This window comes from Mesoplodon bidens (genome assembly GCF_964165515.1).
Source record: "Mesoplodon bidens genome assembly, chromosome: 13".
In the NCBI taxonomy this organism is placed as follows: Eukaryota; Metazoa; Chordata; class Mammalia; order Artiodactyla; family Ziphiidae; genus Mesoplodon; species Mesoplodon bidens.
Window position 1 is genome coordinate 67,242,145 of NC_138169.1, and position 15,421 is coordinate 67,257,565.

The window sequence follows — 15,421 nt, forward strand, 5'->3', positions numbered from 1 at the left end:
ATCTTGTATAATTAATTTCTAGGATTGTCAAATAATGTAGTCTCTCTATTTTGGTACAAACGGTCTTTGAAAAGCCACCCAGGTATGAGACGTGTCATCACTTGATAAACCACTGTCATGGATAGATTGTTATAGCAATCTCAGATTTTTGCCTTGAACAATAAATAACTCTCTTGTGATACATTTTAGTGGAGTAAAAAATATCCATTTTTGTTGTATTAACTAAGATTTAAAAATAGTTATTTCTGTTTACTAAGTATATTGTTCTTCAGAAGAGTCTTCTTATTAGCCAGAAAGAGATGCAAGTTTATCCTAAATCTAACCATTGGCCTTTTCTTCATTTACTAATTTTTTGGGCCGCAGTAACTAAAGTTTAGGTTGTCAGGTAGATTTTCACCAGAGATCATGTTACTGGGGTGAATTGCATACAGATACATGAACCCTTGGAAGGAGTGCCCTTACATTGGGGAGTCCACATGGGGGAATCCATCCCTACCCCCAATACACAGACATACACACAAACACATTTTTTTCTTTTTAGTTAAAATGAGGAAAACATAGGTTTGAAGAACCATTCTTTCATTTTATAAACCAAGAAGCTAGGACTAAATTGTATTTTTTTTTTCTCCTAAGATGTTGATTTTTTTTCCTGCTTCTCTCATGATATAGCAGTCACCTTGTATTTTTGAAAACCTGATGTAACAACATGGTATTTTACAAGCTTTAAATGGAGCAAATGTTTGAATTCTCTTTAAGTGGCATTGCTCTTTTGCTTTCAAAAGTAAGATCTGTTTTGTTTGTGTTGCTTAAGCAGTAGACACTCAGGTTTTTTAAGAGCTTTATTGAGATACTGAGATAATTCACATACCATATAAGTCACCCATTAAAAGAGTACAATTGAGTGATTTTTAGTGTATTCACAGAGTTGTGCAACCATCACCACAATCAATTTTAGAACATTTTCTTCACCCCAGAAAGAAACCTTGTACCCTTTAGCTGTTACCTCCCAACACCCCATTTCCCCCAGCTCTAGACAACCACTTTTTCTCTATATAGATTTGCCTACTCTGAACAATTTTTATAAATGGAATCGTATAATGTGGTCTTCTGTGACTTCTTTCACTAAGCATAATGTTTTCAAGCTTCATCCATGTAACATATATCTGTACTTCATTCCTTTTAGGGCTGAATAATTCATATACCACATTTTGTTTATCCATTCATCAGTTGAGGGACATACGAGTTTCTACTTTTTGGCTATATTATGAATAATACCGCTATGAACATTCATGTACAGATTTTTGTGGGAACATTGTCTTCATCTCTCTTGCATATACCAAGGAGTGGAATTGCTGGATCATAAAGTAACTCTGTGTAACTTTTTAAGGGACTGCCAAACCGTTTTCCAAAGTGGCTGTAGCATTTTATATTTACAGCAGCAGTGTATGAAGTTTCTGATTTCTCTACACTCTCACGAATACTTGTTGTTATCTGTCTTTTTGATTTTAGCCATTCTAGAGGGTGTGAAGTGGTATCTCGTTGTGGTGGTTTTTGATATGCATTTCTCTTATGATGATGAGTCAGGTTTGTTTTTGAACACATATATGTTAGGGACAGGGGGCAGGCTGTGTTTCTAAACCACGGCTGGACTAGGTTGAAGGTTATTATGATCCCACTTAAATTTATTCCCAGTTACTATATATCATGATTCTTACTCCAGGTCAGATTACTTAGCGAGTCCTTAAAGCAGTCTTATATTCAGATGCCCAGTATACCACCAACACAATTATCTGTTTCTCTTTCTGGATTACTATTTCTTGGTGTTGATTTCAACAGAGTACTGTAATTGAGCCTTATAAAGAAGAATGCCAAAATTTGACTCCTGGTTGAAAGAGAATATCCTGAAGATGTTGACAGTGATCTTTATAAGACACTCACCTTTGTTAAATAATAAGTTTGTAATAAACTTATATGAGAGTAACCACAGGAAATGTGTTTAAATAAATGAAATCAGAGGTAAATTGTTGATTAGCCCAGGGGTGGTGATCAGAAATATGTTTTGGGTCTGAGCCAAAAAGAATATTTAAAACCTTTGGTTACTTTGAATTGTTTTTATCAACAACTCAGTCAAATTTTGAAAGGAAGATGGTTGCATTTCAATGAAAGCCTTAATTTTACTATCCAGTACAACAGGTGAAACCTATTATGGTATAGACAGAGTATACAGTGAGGAGGCTGCCTGAGTCTTAGTTAGCAGTGTAGCCAATAATTATGTCTTTTGGTGTGGGTGCTGTAATTACATTAATAACCCATGTGGAAAGAAGGTTTGCTGAGGTGCTTAATGAATCATTTTTACTACATCTGCAGATAAAAGTTTTAAAATTTCATCTTTGTGGTTAATATGTGCTCCTGGTGTTAGCATAGATTTAGATTAAGACAATCGTAATTATGATTGTTTATAACATATTGTAAAGAACCTATGTGTGAATATCTCTTGGTTATTTTTAATAACTCATGGTGGAGGTAGGGATATGTTGAGAACATATTTGAACCCTGGGAATTTATAAGTAAGCTGTATTCCCTCCTCCCGGGCCATACTAGGTTAATGATGGTTAAAAAAAATTTTTTAAGTGGTTGTAAAGACCTAAATGTAAAAAATAAACCTCTTAGAGGATAACATAGGAGATGACCTTGGGTATGGCAATGACTTTTTAGATACAACATCAAAGGCAGGATCCATGAAAGAAACAGCTGATAGGCTGGACTTCATTAAAATTAAAAATGTCTGCTCTACGAAGGACAGTGTCAAGAGAATGAGATGATTAGCCACAGACTGGGAGAATATATTTGCAAAAGACACATCTGATAAAGGACTGTTATCGAAAATATAGAAAACACTTAAAACTCAACAGTAAGAAAACAACCTGATTAAAAAATGGGCAAAAGACCTGAATAGATGCTTCAGTGAAGAGGATACGTTGATAGCAAGTAAACATATGAATAATGTTCAAGTTCATATGTCATTAGGGAATTGTGAATTAAAACAACAGTGAGATACCACTACATACTAGTAGAATGGCTAAAATCCAAAACACTGACACAACCAAATGCTGACCAGGATGTGGAGCAACAGGAACTCTCATTCATTACTGGTGGAAATGCAAAATGGTACAGCTACTTTGGAAGACAGTTTGGTAGTCTCTTACACAGCTAAATGTATTCTAACCATATGATCCATCCGTCACACTCCTTAATATCTACCCAAATGATCTGAAAACATATGTCCACACGAAAACCTACACATGGATGTTTACAGCAGCTTTCTTCACAGCTGCCAAAAACTTAGAAGCAACCAACATGTCCTTCAGTAGGTGAATGGGTAAATAAACTGTGGTACATCCACAGAGTGGAATGTTATTCAGCATTAAAAAGAAATGAGCTATCAAGTCATGAAAAGACATGGAGGAACCTAAAATGCATATTACTGAGTGAAAGAAGCCAATCTGAAAAGGCTACATACATGTTGTATGACTCCAACTCTGTGACATTCTGGAAAAGGTGAAACTATGGAGACGGTAAGAAGATGAGTGGTTTCCAGGGTTAGAGAGGAGGGAAGAACTCATTGGCAGTGCACAGAGGAGTTTTAGGGCAGTGAAAGTACTCTGTATGGCACTGCAGCGTTGGATACGTGTCGTTATACATTTGTCTAAACCCATAGAATTATAAAACCAAGAGTGAACCCTGATGTAGCCTGTGATTTGGGGTGATAACGGTGTGTCAGAGTCGGTTCATCGATGTGGCAGGGGCACCACTGTAGTGCGGGGCGTTGACGGTGGGGGAGGCTGTGCTTGAGTAGGGGGGCAGAGCTCGCTTTACTTCTTACCCAGTTTTACCGTGAGCCTAAAACTGCTCTAAAAAAACAAGGTTTGTTAGTTTCTTTCTTTAAAAAAAAGTGGTTGTAGAGCTATTTGGCGTTTCAAATATTTGAGTCCCACTTTGTACTGTGCTCGGTGATGCCTTCTAAGAGGTCAGAGAGCCCAGTGGAAAATTTCAGAATCTAATGGGCTCTTGGGAATCTTGAAAAAACAGTGGGTTTTGTTCTGGGCATTGCGGGATTTCTGATTTCCAGACCTGACTTTGTCATGCTTTCTGTTCTGAAGCCTTTTAGGACTGATAGTTTGGTCAGGTAATAAATACATCTATATGTGACAGATTTCTATCTCCTCAGAGAATGGGATAGTCTAAGTTTTGTCCGTCATTGATGCTGGAAGATTGGCACTGAGTAGAGAAGTAATAGGAATGTGGTTTGCTGTTTGGAGAGGGTTCTCTTGTTTATTGTTGTTGTATGCTCTTATGTTTCATGTAAATATCATGGCTAAAGACAGAATTTTTTCAGGCATCTGAAAACTGATGGTTTCGGTTCCAAACCTGTTGTTTATCTGATAAAGTACTATGTTATGCATTCTTTGATTTCTTTTATTGTCAAGGATAATTATGCTTGCTTATATTTGGGTTTTGTGCATACTAGAAGGATTTTTTTAATGTAATTTACTCTTGACAAAGGAATATAGTCACATGGTTCAGAAATTAAAATGATATAAAAAAAGTGCATTGAGCAGTCTTGCTTCTACTCCGTCCTTGTCTTGCAACTTCTAAGATGATCACTCTGCTTGTGTAATCTTCCAGTGCTTTAAAAAATGCCAGCCCTTGGCATGGCTGATAAAGAACATTGAAATTACTTATGAACTCCTTAACTTATCCTGAAAGGTCAGTGGCTACATGGGAGGCCAAAAATAAAATAAAATATAATAAGTAACATTTATTGACAGCTTACTGTATACTATGCCAAGTTTATAACAACCTTATTAAAAAGCATGTACACTTAGCATTCCCATTTTATAAATAAGAAAATTGAGGCCTCAGAGAGGTTAAGAAGTTTAACCCATGTAGGTAGCAGGTATCAGTGATAGGATTGAAAGCTAAGCATTTTTTTTTTAATCACGAGCATACAGAAAGTAATGAGAAACTAATTAATGAAATCCCATGTATCTATCACTGAGATTCAGTAGTTGTTAAAATTTTACATTTACTTGATCTATTCTTTTTCCTCTGTTTCTAAAGTATTTTAAAACAAGTCCTAAGTATCATGTTATTTTGCTCCTATGGATTAAATTAAAGTGTGCATCTCTGAGAAATGTAGTTGTTTTCTTATATAGTGACAGTGCCTTTTGTTCACTCCTCCAAATAGTTAGAATGATAAAGAAAAGAAGTTGGCCATATGACCTAGGCCATCGATTCAGCCTAAAGAAAACTCTCAGCAATTTGGTTATGAAAGGGAGGGATGATTTCTTAACTGTTCATTTTACACAGTGGTGTGGTTTTTCACAAGGACAATAATGGCTGCCCCACACTGAACTCTAGATACAGGATACAGAGAGCTGTGGCAGCCAAAGCTGTCCTCATAGTGAAGTGTGCCTTTTGGTGAGCTTCAAGTCACCTTTCCTAAGAACTACATATACATAAAAATTAAAATTTTGAATTCTTTAATTCTGAGAGTTAAATCAAGCTATGAGGTTTAAATAAATTGTGCATTGGTTTTTGATGTGTGGAATATTTTCTGCTGGACTCATGGCATGAGACTTATACTTTTTTTTAAGGTCTTTGATTTGCGTCAGTGTCATCGTCAGATGCAACAACAGGCAGCTACTGCACAAGCTGCAGCAGCTGCCCAGGCAGCAGCCGTGGCAGGAAACATCCCTGGCCCGGGATCAGTAGGTGGAATAGCCCCAGCTATCAGTAAGTATACTTTTGATTTTTTTTTTTTAAAGTGTAATAGTTGGCGTTTTATCTCGATTGACTCAGTTGATTAGTTACTTTAAGCAATAATAGAAATTAAAGTTCTTTTTACTGGGATAACATTTTTGAATTTGTAAACAAAAAAAAGAGAAGTGTTCTTCTGTAATAGTTGCCCTTTGTCTAGGACCCTGTGTTCATTCTTTTTGTATCAAAAAAGGGAGTATGGGATAAAGGAGAAAGGGGGTTATTATATTATATTGATCAGTCTCCCCTTTTTTTTTGCTGATGCTTTTAATTCTTGCCTCACCAGCCAGGGTGGGTTGAGATCACTGACATGCTTTGCTTTATTCTAGAAGGAAAGCATATTTCAGTTTCAGAGTTAGGCACCTCTCCAGTTTTTTCTTAAGTATGCTAAGCATGGAGAGAAAACTAAGTGAGGGTGGTATTTTGGTAACTTGTAGACTTTTTTTTAATTTTAGGGTAAAATTGAACTGTGTGCCAGGTTTCACACTGATGGGGAATTTTTTACTGCAGAGTTAAACTCCTGACTATAGACTTTTATGATGGAAACACGTGGCACCCATCTTCCACGTCTGAAGGCATAACTAGTGATTCATTCAACCCCTGTTCTTAACCTCTTCAGTGTGGTAAGCAAATCACACTGGCTAAGAAAACTGCAGTGGCCCTGCAGGTTTCTCTACAGTACATAACAAATTCCTCCCATTAGTTTCATTGTAATATTGATGAATGCAGATTGACTATATGACTGTATGTTCTGACTGGAAAATTAGATGCAGAGTCTCCGTTGTGACTTATGTTCAGGAGTTTACAATTTAGAGGTAGATAAGGCATACTCATTTAGAAAATTTTATTTTTTTAAAGATGTGGGCATCTAAACCATTAATTTGCTAGTTTTGATGTTATAAACATGCTTTTACTAAAGAATCCAGAACTATTATTAAATTTTTCATTCTCATCTACTGCCCCCTGTTGAGTAATTACATATTATCTCTGTTACATTGTGAAACTGAGAGACAGACATCATCTGGGTCATCCAAGAAGTCTTAGTGGAACCAGGACTGTTAACTGTCTCATTATTAGTCATGTCGTACTCTGAACTAGACTGTTTAGACAGACAGTAAGGTTCTTAGAACCAACCTGTAGACATGCACTACCTCTTAAAAACAAGTTGTTTTTTATTCCTTCACCTCCACTTCTAAAGAGAAAAACAGGTGGGGTGTTGGTGGATTGTGGTAATTCATAATTGATGGTAGCTAGAAGACCCATGTGGAATGTAGATGGTCTTTACCAAAAGTTTTCAGTCCCTGTTGATAAAGTATAGATCTACACTTACTTTTTGGCACCTTGACAGAGAAGTTATATGCTGGGGAGAATGAAGTAAAGAAAGCTGATCACCTTATTAATGTAAGATTTAGGGAGGATGGGAAGAGATCAGCTGTCCCTCTGACGTCATCCAAATCTTTTCTGTTAGGTTTGTCAGCTGCTGCTGGAATCGGTGTTGATGACCTTCGTCGTTTATGCATACTCAGGATGAGTTTTGTGAAAGGCTGGGGGCCTGATTACCCAAGACAGAGCATCAAGGAAACACCTTGCTGGATTGAGATTCACTTGCACCGGGCCCTCCAGCTCCTAGATGAAGTACTTCACACCATGCCTATTGCCGACCCACAGCCTTTAGACTGAGGTCTTTTAACTTAATGTTGGGGCCCTTAACATTATCAGGATGGTGGACTATAAAATGCAATCCTGTTTATAATCTGAAGATATATTTCACTTTTGTTCTGCTTTATCTTTTCATAAGGGGTTGAAAAATGTGTTTGCTGCCTTGCTCCTAGCAGACAGAAACTGGATTAAAACAATTTTTTTTTCCTATTTAGAACTTTTCAGGCATGGCTCAGAGCTTGAAGATCAGGAAAAACACATTCTTATTAAATCTTCACCAGTTATGTATGAAGGAATCATTCCAATGCTGGAAAATTTAGCCCTTTAAAATGTTTTAGAGCCTTTTATATGCAGAACATTGATATGTGTGTTATTCTACAGAATAAATTCAATATTGCTGATTTTAAAGGCAGAGAAGTTCTCAAAGTTAACTCACCTGTGTTATCTTGTGTGTGAGCTGTTATTGTTGAACATACTTTACTCCAAAATATTGTGCCATGTGGGTGAGTTAATTTTACCAAGAGCAACTTTACTCTGTGTTTAAAAAAGAAGATAGTAATGTATTATAACCTTTTATGCAAATGTTTTTTTCACGTTAAACTAGTGAAGATGATTTCAATTCAGATTGTCTTGCGACTTCAATTTTTCTTTTGCCAAGGCAAAACACTAATCTCTGTATATTGAGAATTCCTTAAAATTACCAAAGGAATATCATTTAAAAATACATTTGTTATCTTTGTTGGATAACTATTTATCATGAAATCTACTTTAGCCCTGTTAAACAGTAGGTGTACTCTATATTTCTAGGCACAGGGTTGGTTACTAAGAAGCCTAGAGGAGGAATTTCTTTCCTTCATTAACATAGGGAAAGGTTTTGTATTTTTAAAAACACTAAAAGCAGTGTCACTCCATCTAATATCTTACCGTTCTGCAAAGGTGGCAGTGCTTAAACTAAATAATGAATATTTTGGAAACTGCTAAATTCTGTGTTAAATACAGTGCAGAATAAGGGAAACATTACCGTTCATAATAGGTAGTTTGGATATTTTTGTACTTGATTTGATGTGTGACTTTTTTTTCGTATACTGTTTAAATCATGTATGTTATGACATTGTTTAAAATTCAGTTTTTGTATCTTGGGGCAAGACTGCAAACTTTTTTATACCTTTTGGTTATTCTAAGCCCTTTGCCATCAATGATCATATCAACTGGCAGTGACTTTGTATAGAGGATTTAAGTAGAAAAGTTGCAAATGTATTGACTGTACCACAGATACAATATGTATGCTTTTTACTTAGCTAGTAGCATAAATAAAACTGAATCTCAACATGCAAAGTTGAATTCTAGGTTTGATTTTTAAGTTTTTTTTCTTTTGCACTTTTGAGTCCAACCTTAGTGGCGAGACACCTTCTACTAAATGACAGGCAAACAAGCCAGTACTATTGGGCAGCTTTGGTTTTTTTCTCCCACTCTACCAGGACTTCCCTATGGACATTGTGTATCAAGTGTAGGGTTGGTTATTTTTTTAACTTTTATTTTACTGTAGCAAAACTAGGCCTGATTGTCTATAAGATAAGTAGGTTGTCTACAGGATAAATAGTGTGAAATAAATCAAGGATTATCTTTCAGATGTTTTTGCTTTCTTCATGGAGGGCCTTTCTAAGTGTAATAAGATTATTTCAGGTGTGTTACAAGTTTGAGACATGAGAAACACTTAATGCATGATAGTCATCCTTGTATCAACTTAAATCAACAAATCTTCTACTTCTTTGCTTAGGTCTTCTTAGTAAGACTATCCTAGAAACCACTGAGTTTGCTTATTGCTGTGATTTAAACATATCTTGATCCAAGCTGCTTGTATTTTGTTTTTTAAAATAACATTTCTACCAACTCATTTATACTCTTGAGTACTTACAGATACTTCTGTTAAAGACCTAATCTTAATCTGTAAAGTTTGGTGATTTTACGTTTTATTGGCAAATTTTTTAAAAGGTATCTTCATTCTCTAGAAATTTTTTACTTAGATCTGTTTTATTGTGAATGAAGAATAGGAGCAAGAGGAGAGAGTTTTAGGATAACAGATTTTAAAAATAGAGGTTATTAGATTAGAACCGTAAGCATGCTATGATATAATCCGTTGCCCCTATTCTATCTACTTTAAAGAAGGTTTACATGTTTAATCATCTAGGGAAAGTATTGTGGAAAATATTTGCTAAGTAGTTTGTCTTTCAGGCCAAGCCACCCACTTTGGTTTCCTTTTGCAAAGAGCCATAAAAGTACGACAAGTACATAGAAGTACTTCTAGTTATTAATTGCTTTATACTTGTGCCTAGGTTCAGTCACATGCTTTTGAGAAAACATCTAGTATATTATAATCAGTTATTTCTGAGGGCTTAGTTGTTGAACAGTATTTACGTTTCTTAGAGGTAGTCATCTTTGATGAGTAAGACTAAAAGAATCACAGTGTTTAAGATTTTATGGCAATTTTAAGAGTAGAATAGTGTCCACAGTTCTTGGAATCTGATTGCTCTGAGTATATGGTTCTGGGTGGGTTTTCTCTAGCTAGTTCATATCTCAGAGACTCTCAGAATATTGAGTTTCAGTGGAAGCTGAGAGAGAGGTGAACCAGGTTTGTACCTTTATAATCAATCCAGTATGAGGCCCATTCCACTTTTGTCTAGTGCCTTTCAGTGCATTATCAAAGGGAAATCCTTAAATCCAAAATGGTGTTGCCTTTATTTTCCAGGGAGTAGATTCTTTTTGTGGGATACAGTCTGTCATTTTTTATAGTATACTACCCCTGGTATACAAAGATAATGATAATAAATCACTGCCATATAACCTTGTTTTTCTAGAAGCATGGCTCGTTTGTATTGACCTAACAGGCAAATAGGTTGCCTGTCCCATTCCTCCTGTAAACATTGTAGGTTTACAGGTTGAGTGACCTGGCTTAGGGATAACCATATTCAGAATACCCAAATAAAATGAACACACATGAGCTGTGTTGTATTTCAAAGTTAAAAATCCACTTTCGTGTGGAAGGGTGTAGTGTAGAGAGGGGGTATTTGTAATAGAACATTGAAGGCAAGATAAAATGTCCTGTCTTCCAGATGATAAATATCTTAGGGGGTATTTGTAATAGAACATTGAAGGCAAGATAAAATGTCCTGTCTTCCAGATGATAAATATCTTATTTCAAAAGTTTATTGCAGTTGTCTTTTTGACTATGCCCGTCTGAAGAAGGGAAATTTTACATGTTCCATGGTGCTCCTTAAGTATATGTGGAGGTTAAAGAATATATGGTGAAGTATTTTGATTCCTGGTTTGGTGGTAACTAGTTAGTAGTTACTAGCTGTTATGCAAAATCAGGTTAGTTCAGAACCTCTTTCAGAGCCTTTTGGAAGAAGAAGTTTTATTCTCAGTAAGGCAGAATAATCCTTTTTGTTGATAGTTTCTATAGGTTGCTCCCTCCATCACTGAGTCATTTTACTGGCATTTAATAATAGCAGATTGGGAAAATGGTGAATTTTAGGTTACTGGGGTAAATGAGTATATGAAAGCAATTACCTGTATGTAAAGTCAGTTAACAACTCTTGTGGATGGGGTTTGTCCAAGACTAGCAGATAGAGGAAATGCTTTTTTTTTTCCTTCCTAAAGGCAGAACCCATTGTTGCGGATAGCTGTCTATAAATAATCACCTAAGTCCTCCTTTGCAAGATCATTGAAGATGGGGTATGAGAATCTCGTGTGCAACCTTTCTATTTTTTCCTCACAACTAGATAATTTCTTTTCTCCTAAGATATATCAGGAAGGATGTAAAAAGTTAGTGGCCTTATTCATAGCATCCTCAGGCCCAGCCTTGTCTGTAAGCACTTGTCCCAGTGTTGCTAGGTTGTTTATCTTATTTATCTGGTATCACTGTGGAATGGAATTTTCTGCATAATCCAAACTTGCCTTATTTAAGCGGTAAAACTTTTTTTACTTTGGCCATTTTTTTGGGTGGAGTTATTTGATATGTATATTAGAGAACATACTAGATACAGTGTTTCTTTGTGCCTCCTGTCTTGTAGACTTTAGAGGCTGCTAAGACATGCGGGACATTTAGTTTTACCTGCACGAAATGGTCGCAGACTCCTATGGTTTGGAATGTTTGGTTTTGTTATACTCCCCCCCCCTCCCCCTTTAATGACAGCAACCACTTGCTGTGTGTTACTAGTATACCTCCCCTTAGTTCCTTCTTCCCTTTCTGATTCATTTTCCCGACTGGGCAAGGAAGCCAGATAACCATACTTAATAGAACTTTCTTTAAAACACCAGGGCAAACTGGGACAGGACCCAAGGAAGTTTCCTGTAAAGTATTGAAAAGAACTTCACTGCTTTGGCATTTGATATCAGTTTGACTGCTTAGTGTGCTTCCTGATTCTTGCTGAGTTTCAGGTAGTTCAGATAGAGAGAAATGAGTCATATTCATAATTTTCCCCTTTGAAAGGTTTTGTTGCTTCCACTTGAATGCTGCTCAAACAAAAACTGGGGTTACAAGGGTTGGTTACTAAGTTAGCATCAATAGCCAGAGGCAATACCATTGCCTAGAGGACACCAGCAAAAAAAAAAAAAAAAAAAAAAGCAAAAAAACCCCAAAAACCTTGGAAAATGAGGGGGTCATTTTTGTTTTGTTTCGGTGTCCCCTTTTTGAGTCCTATCTTCTGGCCTTCCTCCTCTATAGATATTTTTGACCTTTAGGTGCCTTTATGAGAATTGAGGGTCTGATACCCTGCCCCAAAGAGTAGCTAAAGTGATTGCTGATGTTTTCAGGGATTTTAACATCAGACTTGAATGAGTGAATGAACCTTTTTTTCTTTTACTTTCATCATCTTTTTTTTTTTTTTAATGTAGGAAGAACTAAGGAGAAAACTCCAGTGAAGACAATCATTTCTCTCTATTGATGCGGATAATTTTCAGTTTATTTCAGATGCTTTCTCAATAGGTCTCAGAACTAGTGTTCTTGTTCAACCTGAAACTAGTAGTGGCTCTGGGCTGGGGCCAGACAGTTGCACTCTCTAGTTTGCGCTCTGCCACTAATTTGATGTATGACCTTGGGCAAGTCATTTACCTTCTTTGGGCCTCAGTTGCCTCATCTGTAAAATGAGGGAGTTGGACTAGATGAGTTCTTCCAGCTCTGAAGTTTAAGTGACCTTGCCTACCTTGCAGCAGTTTTTGATTTCTTCCTTACCTTTGGTCTGCTGTCTGAGGGGGCTTTTTACTTATTTCCACATTATTCAAATGAGACTAGGCTTGATATTTTATTACTGTTCTGTGGACAAGAAGTTACATAATATGTCCTTAAAACTTAAATTCAACCAAAGGCCTAGCACCGCCTTGGGGGCTGCAATAAATACTTAAAAAAAAAATGGAGAAAAGCCTTTATTTCATTTTCCCATCATCTCTATTCAAGGTGTATTAAGGCTTTTTTTGGAGTCATGATACTCTACCTTTTGGGTTGGTATGTGTGTGACACCATCCTCTTAAGTACTGTGTGCTGGTAATTTTTTTTTAAACTAAAATGGATTGAAAACTTACTGTAAATGCCTAATGGTTATCAGAGGTCATTGCTTTGGGTCTTTGGTTTCTTAACTCTTCTATTCTCAAAACAGGGAAATTCCCTTGAACTGTGTCAATTAAAATGGTTTATATGACTCAAGAAGTCAATACCAGTGGATGATTATTCACTTTATTTTTGGCTCTTTTTAGGTCCATTTTGATTAGAAGACTTTTGGCTGGAGCATTCCTTTCAGAGTTCTCTTCCAGCCTATCCTTGGATGAGTATAATTAATGGACTTGGCTTTTTCAAGGACCTTGAGAACCTTCCTTGGGGGGTGGGTCAAGGGTAGGGGATTGGGGAGTCCTGGTAGAGGCCACCTCTGTGGTAGCTGGAAAGGAAGGACTGAAACCAGCTGCTGTTGCTGTGGCTGCTTGTCATTGATAGAAGGACTCATGGGCTTGGATTGGTTAAAAGGCCAAACATGGAGTCAGCAAACTTCTTCCAAGTATGGGTTCTGGCCGATGCCTTGGACATGTGATTTAAGGGAAAAGTATGAAAGCTCCTGGATAATGAAAACCTGGTGAGCTGCAGAACCATTTGGAGGAGGTGACTAGGATTTGGGAACAGATTTGGTGATAGTATTTCCCAACTCTGTCTCCTTCTCTGAAGTCAGAGGAATGCAGCTATGCCAAAACTCACAGAAGAGCCACATTTAACTTCTGCTTTTGGGAAAGCTGGTTAGCTAAGGCTGGTAGTTCCTTTGTGGCTTTTTGTATACTTTTTCCTGGTTGAAGTCTGTGGCTAAAAAATAGTTGAACCTTTCCTGAGAACTCTGTAACAAAGTATGTTTTTGATTAAAAGAGAAAGCCAATTAAATCATTATGTGCTCATTCTTTTTCTTAAAGCCTGTGGATGTTACAGATCTAGAAAGAATTTCTAATCACGTAGCGAATTCTCAGACTTGAGGACATTTTCCTTCATTGCTTTGTGACCATTGAAATGGGAACTACAGCATTTCAAATATGACCATGGGAGAACAGTCCCCATTCTTTTCTCATTTCTAAAAGGAGAGAGTGGAATGATGGTGGTTGAAGAGGTGGGTACTAGGGAATTATGAGAACCAAGATGCTTAAAGGAGAGACAGAAATTGGAAATTGGAGACCAACCCTATCATTGCCCATCTAAGGATAAAGAAAGCTATTCCCCCCCAGCTGCCTCCTTTATGAAATGAGGGGTCAGTGTGGGGCAGGGGGTGGTCAGGTAAGGTGATTCTTTGGCAATGGCTTGTAAAAAAAAAAAAAAAAAACACACTACCAAATCAGAATTTTCTTTCTGGTCTTGCTGATGTGAGTTCCAGAGACATTTATCAGGCCAAGAGACTCGTTCTCACCTGACCTAAAATTTACAGTATTTTAAGCTGAACTTGAAGAAGGTTGTCGATTGGCATTCTGTTGAGGGGAAAAAAACAAAAAACACAAAAAACATTCCTTTCTGGAACTCTTCAGGAGTAAGGGCAGTTTCATGTATTCTTCATCTCTCTCTGCCCTCTGCTTTTGACCCTTGATTCTTTGTGCTTTATTCCATCTCCTGCCTTATAACAGCTCCCACAAATGACAACCTGAAACGTCCCAACTCCTCTTCAAACCCTTCTCACCCTGTCTTCTCACTGTGATAAATTGTAGTGCCCTTTACCCTCAGCCCTTTCTGTTCTAAAAGAGCAATTCTTTTAGTTCTGGCCCTACTTTGGGCATGGCATTCTTTATTTTGATGTAGTCCTTTTGGGCCAGACAGATGGACAGGATGGGTTCAGGGAATTTGTCACCAGCAGACCTACCCTAAAAGAATGGTTAAAGGAGTTTCTCTAAACAGAAAGGAAATGATAAGAAAGGTAATATCAAGAAGAAATTAAAAATATGGTAAGCAAAATAATACATATATATGGTAAGCAAAAAATGTGTTAATACATAAATCTCATCTTGAGTTTTCTAAATTATGTTTGCTAGTTGAAGCAAAAATTGCAACACTATATAAGGTGATTCTAAATGTATACAGAGTAAATATTTAAAACTATGAAAAAGCTAACCAAAGAGATAAACTCAAATACTATAGATATAAATCAAAATGGAATTCTAAAACATGTTCAGGTAACTCACAATGAGGCAGGGGGAAAAGAAAACAAGCAAAGAAACAACAAAGAGAAAATGTTTTTTAAAATGTCAGACTTATTATCTAACATATTAATGATTATATTCAATGTAAATGGTTTAAATATACTAATTAAAAGACAGATATTGGTAGACTGTATTAAGAAACATGACCCAACTATATACTTTCTACAAGAAACTTCAAATATAACAATATAGGCAATCTGAAAGAAGAAGGTTTATAGGAAAATATATATTA

At 36.5% G+C, this 15,421-nt stretch overlaps 1 protein-coding gene across 2 annotated transcripts in view; it reads left to right on the forward strand.

Annotated features, from left to right (window-relative positions):
- The window catches only part of SMAD4 (SMAD family member 4), a 59,389-nt gene extending 45,495 nt beyond the window's left edge, over positions 1 to 13,894 (forward strand). The window contains exons 11-12 of one of the 2 annotated variants that reach the window (XM_081252572.1): positions 5,658 to 5,796; positions 6,331 to 6,438. In XM_081252572.1, coding sequence (XP_081108698.1) covers positions 5,658 to 5,796; positions 6,331 to 6,344 — 153 coding nt within the window. In that variant the 3' untranslated portion in view covers positions 6,345 to 6,438. Of the gene's footprint in view, positions 1 to 5,657; positions 5,797 to 6,330; positions 6,439 to 7,288 lie in introns of those variants that run through there. The other variant, XM_081252571.1, reaches the window with a different exon arrangement.
- Positions 13,895 to 15,421: the final 1,527 nt, after the last annotated feature.